Below are 16,673 nucleotides of genomic sequence, written 5' to 3' on the forward strand. Positions count from 1 at the left end.
AGAGCGTGAATTTGAATTTGATAGAGGTGAAAAGTTGACCTTTGTATCAGCTAAGCAAGTGAGAGAATCCGTGAAGGATATGGAACAAGTGTTTGTGATGTTAGCTTCGTTGGAAGCTAGAGGACATGGAGTTTTTCGTGATCTTCCTGGAGCGTGTGAATTTCCTAAAGTGTTTCCTGAAGACATCAGTGATTTGCCTCCAGAGTGCGAAGTGGATTTTTCTATAGACTTAGTACCTGGTACTAGTCCGGTGTCGATGACCCCTTATAGGGTGTCTACTTTAGAGGTTGGGGAATCGAAGAAGCAACTAGAAGATTTGCTTCAGAAGAAGTTTGTTTAACCAAGTGTTTCTCTGTGGGGTGTGTCGGTGCCGTTAGTGAAGAAGAGGGACGGTAGTATGAGGCTATGAGTGATCTGATAATTGTATTGTAGGCATTGGAAGAGAACCATTTGTACGCAAAGTTTTTCCAAATGCGAGTTATGGTTAAAGAAAGTGAGTTTCCTTGATCATGTGATTCTAGTAGTGGTATAGTTGTGAATCTATTGAAGATAGGTGTCGTGTTACAATGGGAGACTCTGAAGTATGCCACCGAGATTAGAAGTTTTTCTTGGATTGACTGGTTACTGCGGGAAGTTCATTAAAGGTTTTTCAAATTTAGCATTGTTGTTAGCTCAGTTGACTCGAAAGGGTCTAGCGTATGTTTGGGATGTGCATTGTGAAAAGAGTTTCCAGGAACTCAAGAAGAAGTTGATGGTTGCTCCAATTTTGATTGCGACGAATCCAAGTGAGTCCTTTGTTGTATATTGTGATGCTTCGAAGATGGGTCTAGGAGGTGTGTTGATGCAAAATGGTCAAGTTATGGCTTATGCTTAGAGAGAGTTGAGATTTCATGAAAGGAATTACCCTACGCATGATCTTGAGTTGACAACAGTGGTATTCATGTGGAAGATTTGGAGGCACTACCTATTTGGCTCCAAATTCAAAATGTTCAGTGATCACAAGTGTTTGAATTATTTATTTGATGAGAAGAGTCGAATATGAGGCAGGGGAGATGGCTTGAACTTTTGAAGGGTTATGATTTTAATTTGAGATACCATCCAGCTAAAGCTAATGTTGTAGATGATACGATAAGTAATAGGTTTGTACGCAGGTCGATTCTTATGGCTCGAGAGTCAAATGATTGATTAATTCAAAGATATGAGTTAGTGGGTGGAGAAATTCCTAACAGTGTGAAGTTGGGTATGTTGAAGCTGATGAGTGGTATCCTTGAAGAGATCGGAGAAGGTCAGAGAACTGATTTGACTTTGATAGATTGTCTCACATTAATCGACCAAGGTAATGGATGTGATTTTCGAGTTGATGAAAATGGTGTGATGATGTTCAGAGATAGAGTTTGTGTTTCTGATGTACCTGAATTTAATAGGAGTATTCTTGAGGAAGGTCATAGAAGTGGATTGAGTATTCATCTTGATTCTACGAATATGTATCAAGATTTGAAGAAGATGTTTTGGTGGCCAAGAATGAAGAAAGAGGATGCCAAATTTGTGTATGCTTGTTTGACCTGTCATAAGTCAAAGATCGAACATCAGAAGCCGTTGGGTCTGATGCAACCATTGAATATTCCATAGTGGAAATGGGATAGTATTTTCATGGATTTTGTAGCAGATTTATTGAAGACTTTAAAGGGATGCGATTCAATTTTGGTTATTGTGGATAGATTGACCAAATCGACTCATTTTGTACCGATGAGGATCAATTATTCTTTGTAGAAGCTGGATGAATTGTATATTGATAAGATTGTGAAGCTAAATGGTAATCCTTCAAGTACTGTGTCAGATAGAGATCTGAGGCCTATCGGATTGCTTTGTCACTGTCGCTTGTTAATCTTCATGATGTGTTTCACGTGTCTCAGTTGAGGAGATATATTTCGGATCCATCTCATGTGATCCAAATGGATGATGTGTATGTGGGAGATAATCTGACTGTTGATGTATCACCTGTGCAGATAGAGGATCGGGAAGTGAAACAGATTCATGGTAAAGAGATTGCCTTAGTGAAGGTAGTTTGGAGTGGATCAGCTGGTGGGAGTATGACTTGAGAACGTGAGGAGCAGATGAAGGAGTCGTATCCGACTCTATTTTCCTCAAGTGATTTTCGAGGGCGAAAATTTCTTTAGTGGGGGAGAGTTGTAACACCCCGAATTTAATTAAGTAATTAATTTGAATTATTTAGATTTTTATATGAATAATGGGTGTTTTAAATTAATTGTGTATGATTGTGGGGGTACGTATCCTTGAAATAGAAGTATGGAGGGAGTAAGAGTTTGGTATAGTTGTTGATAATTAATTAGAATTTTAATTAGTATTGAAATAAATAGTGTTTTATTCGAATTAATTAAATAAATAAATAAAATAACTAGAATATGAGCATCTTAATTAAATAATGAAATTTAGTTATTTTACTTATCTAATGGGGATAATGAGAATTTTTAATAATTAGCCTATAACTATTTTATTTAATTGGTTGGAATAAAATAGAAGAGTAGAAATAGTATGGAGAAAAAGAAGAATATTATTAGTATTATTTTATTAAAAGAGAATTAGAGCCAAGAGGGGTATGCTGGTAAATAATATGATAAGTGAGGGCAATGGTGGGAGTTCCTAATTGAGGGGGATTAGGTTAATGATAAAAAGGTTAGTAAGAGAGTTTGGAGGGTTTTACGTAAAATAGAATTTTGTGGTCAGAAGAGGCAAGGGATGGGGCTAAAGGAAAACTCCATTGTTAGAGTTTGAAGTGCGCATCTTGTTGAAAAATCTAAGGTAAGGGTGAGAACTTGTTCCAATAGTAAAGGATATGATAAAAGGATAGAATAGAGGAACCCTTAACCTCCTTAGGGTTGGGTGTTTTGATTCATAATTTTGAATTTGGATGCTATGGTGATTATTATATGATGATGATATGATGAATTTCATGTGTCTTACATGTGTGTAGTTTTCTGTTTTGATGATTAAACTTATATTCACCATTGTTGCAATTTCGAAGGTTTTAGGCATAATCTTAAAGTTGTGATTAAATTATTTAATTGTGTTAAAACTGTAAATTAACTTTATATAATTATAGTACTATATGGGTTGTAATTTTCTGAGCATTTTGCTTTTTACGGAATCGAAATCGGAGGTCCGAAAGGCCTCCAACGATGAAAAACGCAGAAAATTCTACATTCTGTCCGTCACAATCGTGAGCTTTTTTCTATGTTTTTCGGTCGAAATCGTTTTGGTCATAACATTTGATTCGTAAGTCCAAATCGAGTGCCGTTTGAAGTGTTGGATATCTGAAATAGAGGGCTATGACTTTGTTTCAGGAATAAAATAATTTTGGAGATTATTTCATGGACGTTTTTGGGGTTGAAGAAGATGAAAATTATGTTGGAAAATTTAGAAAACAACAACTTTTTAGTAACGCCTTCGTGCACGGTTTTGATCATAACTTTCAACTCGTGAATCATTTTGGGTTGGGGTTTAAAGCATTAGAAAGGTGACTCTAAGAGATATAATTTGATGGTGATAAGTGAATTGATTGAGTATTATTCCTATGCCTACTGTGTTGGTGAAGTTTTTGTTCTTACGTTCGGTTAATGAATTGTTGACACATCCCGACGATTTTGGTCATAACTTTCATTTCGTAAGTCCGATTTTGATGGTGTTTGAAGCGTTATAAAGCTAATGCTCATACCAAAAACATGGTAGTGATTGTTGATATGTTTTAATAATATTCACATGCCTATTGTATTGATAAATATATTTGTTTATACATTTTGTTGATGAATCGTTACATTGTTGTAATATCATTGTGTGATAATTATGTTGTTATGTCGATGATGTTAAGATGTTGATGAGTTGTTTCTATTTATTGATATTATTCATGTGGTAACATGAATTGGTTATTGCATGATGAATGGTGTGATGCATAAATGATGAGATGTGTATGGGGATCCTTTAAGTGAACCTTATTATGTTAATGCATGTTATTTGAGAGTCATGCATCTATGTGTACGGGCTTCGGTCCAATTTTGGTGAGCCTCAATTCTATGGTGATGGATCGGGTGCGAGTAGCTAATTCTTATTATGAGGGATTAGTTAAGCGTTACATATGTTGATGGTAACGATTTTTGGTGAGCCTCGATCCCATGGTGATGGATCGGGTGTGAGTAGCTAATTCCTATTATGGGGGATTAGTGAAGCGTTACCTATGGTGATGGTAGCGATTTTGGTGTGCTCCGGTTCCAAAAGGGAATCGATCCTATGGTGGGGATCATGGAGTGAGATGAACCTGAGTGTTCATTTTGGTACCATGTGCATGTTGGGTCGGTGTTGAGTACATTGCATAAGTGTTGCATTTGTATTGATTGTTATTGATGTGTTGTTGGATGAGATGTTGTTGCATATGATGTTAATGATAAATGAGATGTGGTTTTGTATGATGTTGATGATAATTGAGAAGTTGTCATGTATGATATTGATTATGATTTGGATGTAAGAATGTGATATATTGTTGTGCATGATTGTGTAGATGTTATACTCTATTCTTCATTCTATATCATTATTATTGAAATGAATTCTCACCCCTTCTGTTTGAATGTTGCCTTTACATGGGCATCGTGCAGATACTCAAGAGTAGTATTGTTGAAGTAAGTGGAAGGTAGCTCTTGGAATACTTCTTTATTTTGTCGTTTTTACTAGTGGTACCTTGCTCTGATCATGTAACATCGGGTTGGGTTAAACGCTTACTTTATTCCTTATGTTGATCATGTTGAAGTCATAAGACTAATTTTGTTGTTGAGAATTATTAAGATGTTGAGTTGATTTATTACAACTCTCTTATTTTGTTATTGCAATTGAAGTTGAGACTAGATGTTATTACTTGCTTTATCTTCCATAATTGTGATGATAATTCCGCTGCGATGATACTTTAAAATGGAAGTGAGCATGCAGTGGCAAGTTATGAATGTCTTATTTTGTGAATATATAGTACCTATAAGATGAGAAGGATGTCGTGTAAACATCCCAGGTATGATTCAGATAAGTAGGATGTCGTGTAAACATCCTTATTACAAATGTGTGTATTGAAATTTACTGTTGAACCCCGTGTTACGGAGCAGGTCATGTGTGTTATGAATGTGTGACACCCTACGTGGTTTTATTTTATATTTAATTTATACGATAAATTATGTGTGGGGTTTAGGGTGTTACATCTTGCGTCGTGGACGCCCTTCCATAAGTGAGGCCAATAAAGGCATGCTTGAAGAATTTTTGCACAAGTCTTAGATGTGCTAGCGTGCCCTCAATGAGAGGAAACATGGCAGTGGTTGATGATGTCACCAATCTCTTCTTCAGGGACACAACAACGTAAAAAACCATCAGTGCCCCTTTTGAATAGGAGTGGCTTGTCACAATAGTATTGTTTAAGGTCATGGAAAAACTTCTTTTTCTGTTGATATGTTAATTCTGGGGGTAATACTCTAGCTGCTAGGTAGTTGATGAAGTCAGCATACCATGGGATTATGGATTGAGGTGATATGGCTTCCACGTATTCTATGTTTCCATCATTGGAGTCATCCTCTTCAGAGGAATCATCTAATTGAGAACAATTGGGTGTGTCATTTCCTAAATGTGCTACAAGTCTTTCATAAGGGAAATCATTGTTAATTGGTACTTGTTTGGTCTTGACATTTTCTAACCTAGAAAGGTGATCTGTCACCATATTATTTGTTCCATTTTTGTCCTTTATTTCTAAATCAAATTCTTGTAGAAATATGATCCACCTTAGGAGCCTTGGTTTAGAATTTTTGTTACTTAGTAGATACCTAATAGTTGCCTGGTCTATGTAAATGATGATTTTAGCTCCCACTAAGTAGGAACAAAATTTGTCAATTATGAAGACCACAACTAGGAGTTCTTTCTTAGTTGTGGAATAGTTCATTTGAGTTGTGTACAAGGTCCTACTTTTGTAGTATATGAGATGGAGCTTCTTCTCTTTCCGCTGCTCCAAGACAGCGCCTACGACGTAGTCGCTTGCATCGCACATGATTTCAAATGGTTGGATCCAATCAGAAGGTTGCATTATGGGTGCGGAAATCAAGACTTATTTAAGAAGTTGAAATGATTCTAAATATTTTTCATCAAAAATAAACTCAACATCTTTCATTAAAAGATCGGTCAGAGGTTTAGTTATCTTTGAGAAATCTTTAATGAAACATCGATAAAAACCGGCACATCCTGAGAAACTTCGGATTTCTCTAACAATTTTTGGTGGTTGGATTTTTTCAATTAACTCAATTTTATCCTTTTCCACTTCTATTCCCTTGTCGGACACTACATGTCCAAGAACTATTCCTTCTCTAACCATAAAATGACATTGCTCCCAATTAAGCACTAGGTTAACCTTTACACATCTCTGTAAGACCAACTATAAATTTGCAAGACAACCCTCGAAGCTCTGCCTGCATTATGAAAAATCTTCCATAAAGATTTCCATTATGTTGTCTAGAAAATCTGCAAATATTGCCATCATGAATCTTTGAAAAGTCGCGGGAGCGTTACACAGTCCAAACGGCATTCGCTGGTAAGCGAACGTGCCATATGGATAGGTGAAAGAAGTTTTCTCTTGGTCTTCAGGGTGGATTGGGATTTGAAATAATCCATAGTATCCATCTAAGTAGCAAAAGTGAGAGTCCATAGCCAGGCACTCTAACATTTGGTTAATGATGGGTAAAGGGAAATGATCTTTACGGGTGGCTTTGTTCAATTTTCGGTAATTTATGCACACTCTCCACCCTGTTTTTACACGTTTTGTTACAGCTTCACCTTTCTCATTTTTAACTACTATGAGTCCTCCCTTATTAGGTATTACATGAACTAGACTGACCCATTTAGTGTCAAATATCGGGAATATGATTCCTTCTTCTAGCAATTTCAACACTTGTTTCCTTACTACATCACTCATGATATGTTTAATCCTCCTTTGATGCTCCCTAGATGTTTTATGGTCCCCTTCTAACATAATTCGGTGCATACAAATAGAGGGACGAATTCCTTTCAAATAGGAGATGTTATACCTTAGAGTTGTTGGATATTTCCTTAAGACTTTTAACAATCGCTCAGTCTCTTCTGGACCTAAGTATGGATTGACTATCACTGGGCAATCAAGTTTCTTATCTAGAAACTCATATCTTTGATTTTTAGGCAGCACTTTAAGCTCTACGGTTGGTTGCTTTTGGTCGGGCATATGATCGGGGGGTAAGTGATAAACATTCTCTTAAACTGTCATCCTCATATGGTTCACGACATTCATCATCTTCGAATATAGGTGGTGCTGGGGTTTTTAGGACTTCAGTAACTTGAGGTGTCTCTGTCTCCAATTCTCTCACGCATTCATTGATGATGTGTATGATACAACAAATATCGTCTATGGCAGGTCCTTTCACGAATTTGGATAGGATAAATTCAATCTTCTCCTCACCTACTTTGAATTTTAGCTTTCCTCTCTTTACATCTATTATTGCTCCTGCAGTGGCTAAAAAGGGTCTTCCTAATAGAATCAGAATGCTTCAGTCTTCTTTCATATTCATTACTACAAAATTTGTAGGAATGTATAGCTGCCCAATTCTTACTAGGACGTTTTCCAGGATGCCTACAGGATATTTAATTGAACAATCGGACAATTGAAGGGAAATTTTTGTTGGCTTTAGGTTTCCTAGGTTTAGTCTTTCACTAATTGAGAGGGGCATTAAGCTCACACTAGCTCCTAGATCATATAGTGCTTTATCAATAACAAGTTTGCCTATAACACATGGAATGGAGAAACTCCATATATCTTTCAGTTTTGGAGGCATTTTGTTTTGTATGATTTCATTGCACTCTTCAGTCAGTGATATAGTACTATCATCGTCAAGCTTCCTTTTGTTTAATAGGATCTCTTTAATAAATTTGGCGTAGGAGGGCATTTGAGTAATTACTTCAGAGAAAGGGATTGTTATGTGGAGTTGCTTTAGAAGTTCTAAAAACTTTTTGAATTGACTCTCTGTTTTAGTTTTAGCTAGTCTTTGAGGGTATGTGATAGGTGACTTATATGGAGGTGAAGGGATGTAAGGTTTCTCTTTTTCTTGGTTGTCCTTATCCTTTGGGTCTGGTTTAATTGTTTTGTCTGATTCTCCTTCAGGGTTACTATTTTTCATTTTCTATGGTTCTTTATTTGTGTCCTCAGCTCTCTTATTAATCGTCTGGTTAGTCATTCTAGGGTTAACTAGGTCTTCCAATTTTGTCCTACTTTGCAGTGTTATAGCATTGGCGTGCCCCTTTGTGTTGGGTTGCGGTTGGCCAGGAAAAATTCCAGCTGGGGAAGTAGTAGGTGCTTGTTGTTATGCTACTTGGGATATTTGTGTCTCTAACATTTTGTTATGTGTGACTAAAGTGTCTACCTTATTTATCAATCGTTTCACCAACTCACTGTTACAAATGTTTTGATTAATAAATTCCTTATTTTAATGAGTCTGATATGAGACGAGGTTTTCATTCATTATTTCAAGATTAGACTTTTTGGGCGCTTGAGGAGCAGTAGGTGCGGCTTTTGGATAACTATAAGGGGTAGAAGGTGTTAGGCTTTAAGCAAATAACACATTGTTGTTCTTATAAGAAAAGTTAGGGTGATTCCTTCATCCAGGATTGTAGGTATTGGAGTATGGGTTTCCTTTGGCATAACTTAATCGATCGAATGGAATTCTAGCCAATAGTTGACATTCGGGAGTGTTCTGCCCAAAGGCTCCACATAGCTCGCAATAGGTGTCACAGCAGCTACGGTAGCATCTAGAGTTATGGTTAAACTGCCGATCTTTTATGTAAGAGAGTCTACTTTAGCATTGATATGGTTTATGCCATTCACTTCATACATACTTCCCCTCATCTGATATTTTTCTACTGGAGTTCGCTCACCTCCCCATTGGTAATGATTTCGTGCCATGTTTTCTCTGTGTTGATAGGCATCTTGGTAGGGTTTGTCCATTAGCACCTCCAGCTGCAGTGTCTAAGGTTAATTTAGTGTTGTACATGAAACCATTGTAGAAGGTGTGGATAATTAGCCATTGCTCAAGCTCATGATGTCGACAATGTCTCATCACATCCTTATATCTTTCCCATTCTTCGAAAAGCGATTCTCTATCTTTCTGTTTAAATCCGTTGATTTATATCCCTAGCGTAGCAGTTTTGCTAGGTGGAAAGTATCGTGCTAAGAAGTATTTTTTCAATTTGTTACATTTGGTGATGGAGTTAGATGGTAGAGACTGAAGCCAAGGTCAAGCTTTATCAATTAAAAAAAAAGGGAAAATGCATAGTCTTATGGCTTCTAGATTTACACCATTAGCTTTCAATGTGTCTGCATACTACACAAACACTGACAAATGAAGGTTCCGGTCCTCTGTGGGATAATTAAAGAACTGGTCATGTTGCACGATTTACAACAGAGCGGGTTTCAACTCGAAATTGTCCGCCTCGATGGAGGGGGTGCAATACTCGAGTGTGGCTCTTCTTGAGATGGAGAAGCATAGTCCTTGAGAGGATTGTATTATTTAATTCAAATAGGTTCGCAGGCAAATCTGATTTTGGGATATTATACTCTAAGCGAAGTTGTCTAATTCGGTGTCTGAGGATAAAACGCTCGATTTTGTTAATGGGTTGTACGAGCTCGTCCTCTGAGGAACGAGTGTTTGACATACAATCAACTAACTAGTAGGGAAATATAACTAAATTTTTCCCTAGTCTATACAGTGCAACAACAGAGTTTCGATATTGACTAAATTCATCCCCGGCAACAGCGCCAAAAACTTGATGGGGCTATTCCGCAAGTGCACATAATCAATCGTAGTTTTAAAAGATATCGAACTCACAAGAACCAATAGTCAACCTTATCGTTATCTATCGATGTCACGTAAATCTAAATCTAATGCTATAAATCTCAAAATAGGGGGGAACTAAATCTAACGTTATAAATCTCAAAATAAGGGGGAGAACTAACTAAGAAATTAAAACTAAAACAAATCTAGAAAATATATCGAATAAGAGAGACCGGAATGTAGTTTTCAGTGTACCTCTGGGACTCAATAAATCATTTGCGTTTTATTATGTTTAAAATACTTTTCGGCAGAAAATATTAGTTTAAAAACACTAGCCTCACACTGTCGTGTCATTAACCCGTGTTATATTTCAGAACCATAAATGTTTTGTTTTTGCTCACCCATTTAAGTTACGGAACAATTTTTGAAAACCAAAAAGTCCTAATTAATCACTAAGCGTTGTCTCTGTATTAGAAATTAACATCCAGTTTTTACTATCTGGCACGAATCTCACATTGTTGTGTTATTGAGCTGATACCTTAGTGTTTTCGCTCTCGCGTAAAGCCTTTTCTATTTAAAGCTAAAAACCGGAACCAAAAGAATGATTTTATGTAAAGGTTATGCCAATTCAATTAATGAGTCTCGTCGAAATGACAATCCTCACATACCAGAATCTATGGACTTAACTAGACATCACGTGCATACAACTCATGTTATTATTATTGGGCATACAAAATAGAAACATGATAGAGATGATATAAATATGAATTATGATTAAATTCAACAACATAGGCATATAAGATCATATTCAAGCATATAGTTGTAACACCTCAAAATTTGCCCTCCTCTCTTGGGACTAGCTTTGCATATTGCATTTCATTTTGTAGGACTTTAGGCATTACATCTTTGCATATCATGTGAAATAAGCAAGTCATCCTTCTAGGTCTTTCTCAGAAGATAGAGAGGTTCAGAGATGCAAGCTTGAGGGTCTCATGAATTGATCACTAATCATCTGAGGGTTTGTGCTTCAATTAGGGTTTCTTGGTTCCTCCAGGAGGTGGAGTATTATCTTGGTTGAAGTGGTACATCATCATCATCATGGTTCATTATTCTTGATCAGATTCCTTGGGATTAGGGTTTTGACCTCTGGTCAACCCTAATCAGTTGCATTATACCAATCAGGGTTTTTCAAGGAGATGAGGTCTTTATTAAGATGGGGGTCATCATATGATTTGATTGAGCTTGTATAAGCTAGGGTTTCATTTTGGAGCCATTCCATCTGTCGCAACCTGAAAAATACAGTGTGCGAAAAAACAACCGGCGAAAGAAAATGACAGAAGAGTCGCCACCGTGCGTTATTTATCCCAAGGGAGGGAAAGGAAACGCTCGAAGTAAACCTGAAAAAGGAAAGGACAAGACGGGGTCTCGCAACCAAATCTTGGGTTCGGGAGTCGGTTATGCGAAGGGAAGGTATTAGCACCCCTACGCATCCGTAGTACTCTACGGGATCCACTTTTGTGGCTTTTTGTCTAAAGGGTGTGGGTTTGCCTAATGTACTATTTACTAAAAGGTTAAGAGAAATGACTCGCGTGGATGTCGCATCCACTGCATACGTATCTCATCTGAATATGAGAATCAGAGTCTTCGTAGCTCGGCTGACCTATGGGTTGGGGGATGTGTGCTCGCTAAGACATCGCGTCTTATGCCTACGTATCTCATCTGGAATGAGAATCAGAGCAAGCCGTAGTTCGGCTAACTACGGGGTTATGGATTGGGTTTTGGACGAACGAAGTCACTACGCAATCTACCGGATGCTCGACCTTTGGAGACTTACTCACCTATAGTAGAAGGAGTAAACGTGTTGCTTTGGGTTTTAGGGTTTGGGATGCTCGAGGGCAAACAGGCAGTCCTTGACGAAGGAACCGCGCTACATGTGGGGATATGAATACAAAACACAAAACATGTATCTCAAAGTAAAATGCCACCAAGGGGCCCAAACATTGCCTCCTATCGAGGTCTTCCAGCTAAGAAAGCGATAAAGTACGAGAAAAGGAAAAAATTACCACACGGATAAAGATCCGAAGTTACAGCAATTAAAGGATTAGCAACCCTGAGATCTCTCCAGCTAGACCATCAAAGAAAATCAGTCAATACGATTAATCAGGATAAACCTCCGGATGGTATCCCTGCAAGAGTATGTGAGCCCTCGCGAAAACTCAACAGAAAGGTTAGACAAACAAGGTGAAATCCAGGGAAAACAATGCCATGGCAACGCAAAGACAGGTTAGAGAAACAAAATAGGGTAACCCAGAGTTGCCCCTAAATCAAAATGTAACCACATGAATAATTCCATCAAAATTCACAAAAGGCTCACAAAAAAGGTATCAAATTCACCCATAATACCTCATACATTTATAGCATTCAAATTAAAGGCATAAAGATGATGGATATAGGGCAAACCTGATTGGAGAGCTTGATTGAAATTGAGTTGCACCCGTGGGGTTTACAAGTTGAGTTCCCTTCAGGGTTTGGAGGCTGCTCTGAGTTCTCTGTCAGGTCTTCTCTCACTATCTTTTTCCTCAGGGTTTTGTTCTAAGGAAACCTCAGAGTATTTTGCTTCTCTCCCTTTTTCTCAAGTGAATCTCCCAGTGTAACTCCAAGTGTCACTCCTCTACTGAAACTTCAGTATTTATAGACTGATTTTCGTGGGTAATGGGCTCAAATGAGGGAGACCCAAGTCCAAAATAATTTGTTATATTTTATTTATTTATTTTATTTATTTATTTAATTAATTAATTAATTAATTAATTAAATAATTTTTTATTTTTTTTCGTTTTTTTTTTTCAGGAAAAATGAAGGGTAAATTTTGGGGTATTACAGCTGCCCCTATTCAATCAACTGGAGACCCGGAAAGAAGATGGCAGCTGCTTTCGTGCTTTCGAGGTATCAAAGGGTTGAATACAATAAAAGCCCAAAAATTTGCACTGAAGTGAAGTGAAGTAACAATGTCTGTCAGAATCGGCAAAGAGGTGGTCTTGAAAGAAGAATCCGTCTGGTACGGTGAGAGTCAGTCTGAATATCGAAAAAGAATGTTAAACTGGATACCAAAATAAATGGTAACACAGAAATAACCATGGCCTGAATGCCGCTCATCAGTCTGAATACTGGAAAGGATTTCGATCTGAACATCGGAAAATTGGCCTGAATGCCACAAGTCGCATCGACCTGAACGTCGGAAACTTCTTCGATCTGAACATCGGAAAGTCTTGGCCTGAATGCCACTTCGATCTGAATATCGGAAAATTGGCCTGAATGCCACAAGCTGCATCGACCTGAACGTCGGAAACTTCTTCGATCTGAACATCGGAACACTGGCCTAAATGCCACTTCGGTCTAGATACTGGAAAACTGGCCTGAATGCCACTTCGGTCTGGATACTGGAAAACTGGCTTGAATGCCACTTCGGTCTGGATACCGGAAAACTGGCCTGAATGCCACTTCGGTCTGGATACCGGAAAACTGGCATGAATGCCACTTCGGTCTGGATACCGGAAAACTGGCCTGAATGCCACTTCGGTCTGGATACCGGAAAACTGGCCTGAATGCCACTTCGGTCTGGATACCGGAAAACTGGCCTGAATGCCACAAGTTGCATCGACCTGAACGTCGGAAACTTCTTCGATCTGAACATCGGAAAACTTCATGCCTGTCAGCATTGGCAGAAATAGGGAATGATAATAGAGGCGGCGCATGGGCCAATGACACTTGCTGGGGATAACAAAGGTAAGTCATGAACAATCTTCAGTCTGAGTACTGGAAACAACTTCTAGCTTATCACTTGGGATACCGAGAATGTTTTATGCTTACATGCCTATGTTTGAATTTTTCAATGGCGTAATGCTCCATGAAAATGGAAATGCTACGCGATTTGGAAGGATGCAATGCAATATGATTCTACATGCAGGGATGCGAAATGCTGGGTAGAATGCCAAGCCGAGGCAAGGGGATCTGCTGGGGAAATGATTACCATCCTCTGGGCTCTGGCCAGGCTGCTGGAGATACACACCACAATGAACTCTGTGGGGAGATGACTAGCCATGCGGTGTTCTGGCCATACCGAGACTCTGATCGGGGAAAGAATGGCATTGGAAGCCTGCTGCTGAGGAAAGCTACAATGGTTCTGGCAACCACTATTTGCAAGAGATGACTCAGCAGGGGGAGCAAACACTGATACGGTACCGAGGTTCTGTTTCAAGAAAAGAAACCATGGATCTTGCATTGGGATTATCGATCTGGCATCGAACTCTAAGGAGCAGCCACTTCTGCTGGGAAGATACAGTCTGGCACTGTCAACTCCGCTGGGGATATATAGTCTGGCACTGTCAACTCTACTGGGGAGTGTATGTCCTGAAACAAACGCTTGGGGAAGTACAGTGGTGAGAACCTGCTGGGGATTGAAGAATCCAACGCTCTGATCAGCTCTGCAGGGATAAGACACCGAATTTGTCTGTTGGTGACTTCACTGGGGAAGATATTCACGATCATCTGCAGGGAATTTTAAGGAAATGCCCCGAGGGTATCTGTTCTGAATAGACGATCCAAAGCACTTAAAATTTACAGCAATTTTAAATGTTTATTAAGCATGTACCTGTAAAGCCCTTATGTGTCATGATGCAATGTTTATCAAAAATTCGGACGTCATTTTTGCAAACAAAACAGTAAAATGAAAATGAAAACAGAGATATACTGAATAACATGATTTTATTGATTGAATGGCCTCTGAATAGGCATTTACACTAAGAAGCAATCCCTGGAAAGAGGTAATCGCACAATAGATAAAAACATAAATTAATCTAATGGCAATGTGAAATGGATTTCTATTGGGTTCCAATTCTGCTATGACTTGCCCGTCTTCAAGATCCTCCAGATGATCAGCTTTCTGAAAGAGTGATTGGACTGTTTCCTATCCTTCAAAAATTTCCAGTCATTGGCACGAGATGAGATTCAGAACTACTCAGAACGCAGTCATTCGCTTAATCCCTAACTTTTGCCTGGATCGCCCTTTTCGGGTTTTCGATCCACCGGGATACCCATTTTTGCCTAAGTTGCCTTTTCCGGTTTTCAACTTACCGGGTGTACAATCTTTTTTTATTTTTTGTCCCTAATTTTTGCCCGAACCTTTTCATTTTCTTGGTTCGCCGGATGCCCATTTTTGCCTGGACTATTCTTTTTACTGTCCAGCGGGTCTATTTTATGCGAAGTATTTTTTAACTGCGTCTGAGTTCACAGGGGAAGTGAAGTTTTCACCATCCATAGTTGCAAGCATTAAAGCCCCACCATCAAAAACCTTGGTGACAATATACGGTCCATCATAGTTAGGAGTCCACTTGCCCCTGTGATCTGTCTGAGGAGGAAGGATCCTTTTCAACACTAAATCTCCGACTTGGAAACAACGAGGATGCACTTTCTGATCAAAGGCTCTCTTCATCCGACTCTGATACAACTGCCCATGACAAATGGCTTCCATTCGCTTCTCTTTGATAAGACTCAACTCATTGAACCTTGTCCGAATCCATTCAGCTTCGTCTAGCTTGACATCCAACAAGACTCTTAGGGAAGGAATCTCCACTTCAACAGGTAGGACTGCTTCCATACCATACACAAGGGAGTAAGGGGTTGCCCCGATCTATGTACGTACTGAAGTGCGGTACCCATGCAAGGCGAAAGGTAGCATCTCATGCCAATCTTTGTACGTGACGACCATCTTCTGCACAATCTTCTTTATGTTCTTATTTGCCGCCTCAACAGCGTCGTTCATCTTAGGGCGGTAAGGGGAAGAATTGTGATGCCGAATGTTGAAGTTCTGGCACAACTCCTTCATCATTTTGTTGTTGAGATTAGAACCATTATCAGTAATGATTCTTTCGGGAATCCCATAGCGACAAATGATTTCTTTCTTGATGAATCGAGCAACCACATGTCTGGTGACATTCGCGAACGACGCTGCCTCGACCCACTTGGTGAAATAGTCGATGGCAACAAGGATGAAGTGATGTCCATTGGAAGCAGTCGGCTCAATCTTTCCAATCATGTCAATGCCCCACATGGCAAACGGCCACGGCGAAGATATCACATTCAGAGGATTCGGCGGTACATGCACCTTATCAGCATAAATCTGGCATTTATGACACTTCCGAGCATACTTGAAACAATCTGATTCCATGGTCATCCAATAATAACCCGCTCTCAACAATTTCTTAGCCATTGCATGTCCGCCGGCATGAGTACCGAAGGAACCTTCATGAACTTCCTGCATTAACATGTCCGCCTCGTGTCTGTCCACGCATCTGAGCAAAACCATGTCGAAGTTCCTCTTATACAGCACATCGTCTTTGTTCAAGAAGAAACTGCCTGCCAATCTTCTCAAAGTCTTTCTGTCATTGTTGGATGCCCCTGCAGGGTACTCTTGATTCTTCAGAAAGCACTTGATATCGTGATACCAGGGCTTGTCATCGACTACCAGTTCAGCAGTAAACACATACGCGGCCCTGTCAAGGCGCATCACATCGATCCTGGGAGCATGGTTCCAACGAATTACCTTGATCATGGAGGATAGAGTAGCAAGTGCGTCTGCCATCTGGTTCTCATCACGAGGTATATGATACAATTTTACCGTTGTGAAGAAAGTCAAAGTCTTCTCGTGTAATCTCTGTAGGGGACCAGAGTGGGCTGGAGAGTATTCCAATCACCATTCACTTGATTGATCACCAGAGCTGAATCTCCGAAGAT

At 39.1% G+C, this 16,673-nt stretch overlaps 1 protein-coding gene and 1 non-coding gene across 2 annotated transcripts; one reads left to right on the forward strand and one right to left on the reverse strand.

Moving 5' to 3' along the window:
- Nucleotides 1–7,607: 7,607 nt before the first annotated feature.
- On the reverse strand, nt 7,608–8,234 carry LOC127095868 (uncharacterized). The gene has a single exon (XM_051034499.1). It carries the CDS (start codon nt 8,232–8,234, stop codon nt 7,608–7,610), a length of 627 nt encoding a protein of 208 aa, XP_050890456.1.
- A 909-nt stretch (nt 8,235–9,143) lies between these two features.
- LOC127099364 (small nucleolar RNA R71) lies at nt 9,144–9,251 on the forward strand. Its single transcript, XR_007793876.1, has one exon. It is a non-coding gene; the product is annotated as a small nucleolar RNA R71 (small nucleolar RNA).
- The last annotated feature ends 7,422 nt before the right edge of the window (nt 9,252–16,673 follow it).

Source organism: Lathyrus oleraceus, chromosome 6, assembly GCF_024323335.1.
Source record: "Lathyrus oleraceus cultivar Zhongwan6 chromosome 6, CAAS_Psat_ZW6_1.0, whole genome shotgun sequence".
NCBI lineage: Eukaryota > Viridiplantae > Streptophyta > Magnoliopsida > Fabales > Fabaceae > Lathyrus > Lathyrus oleraceus.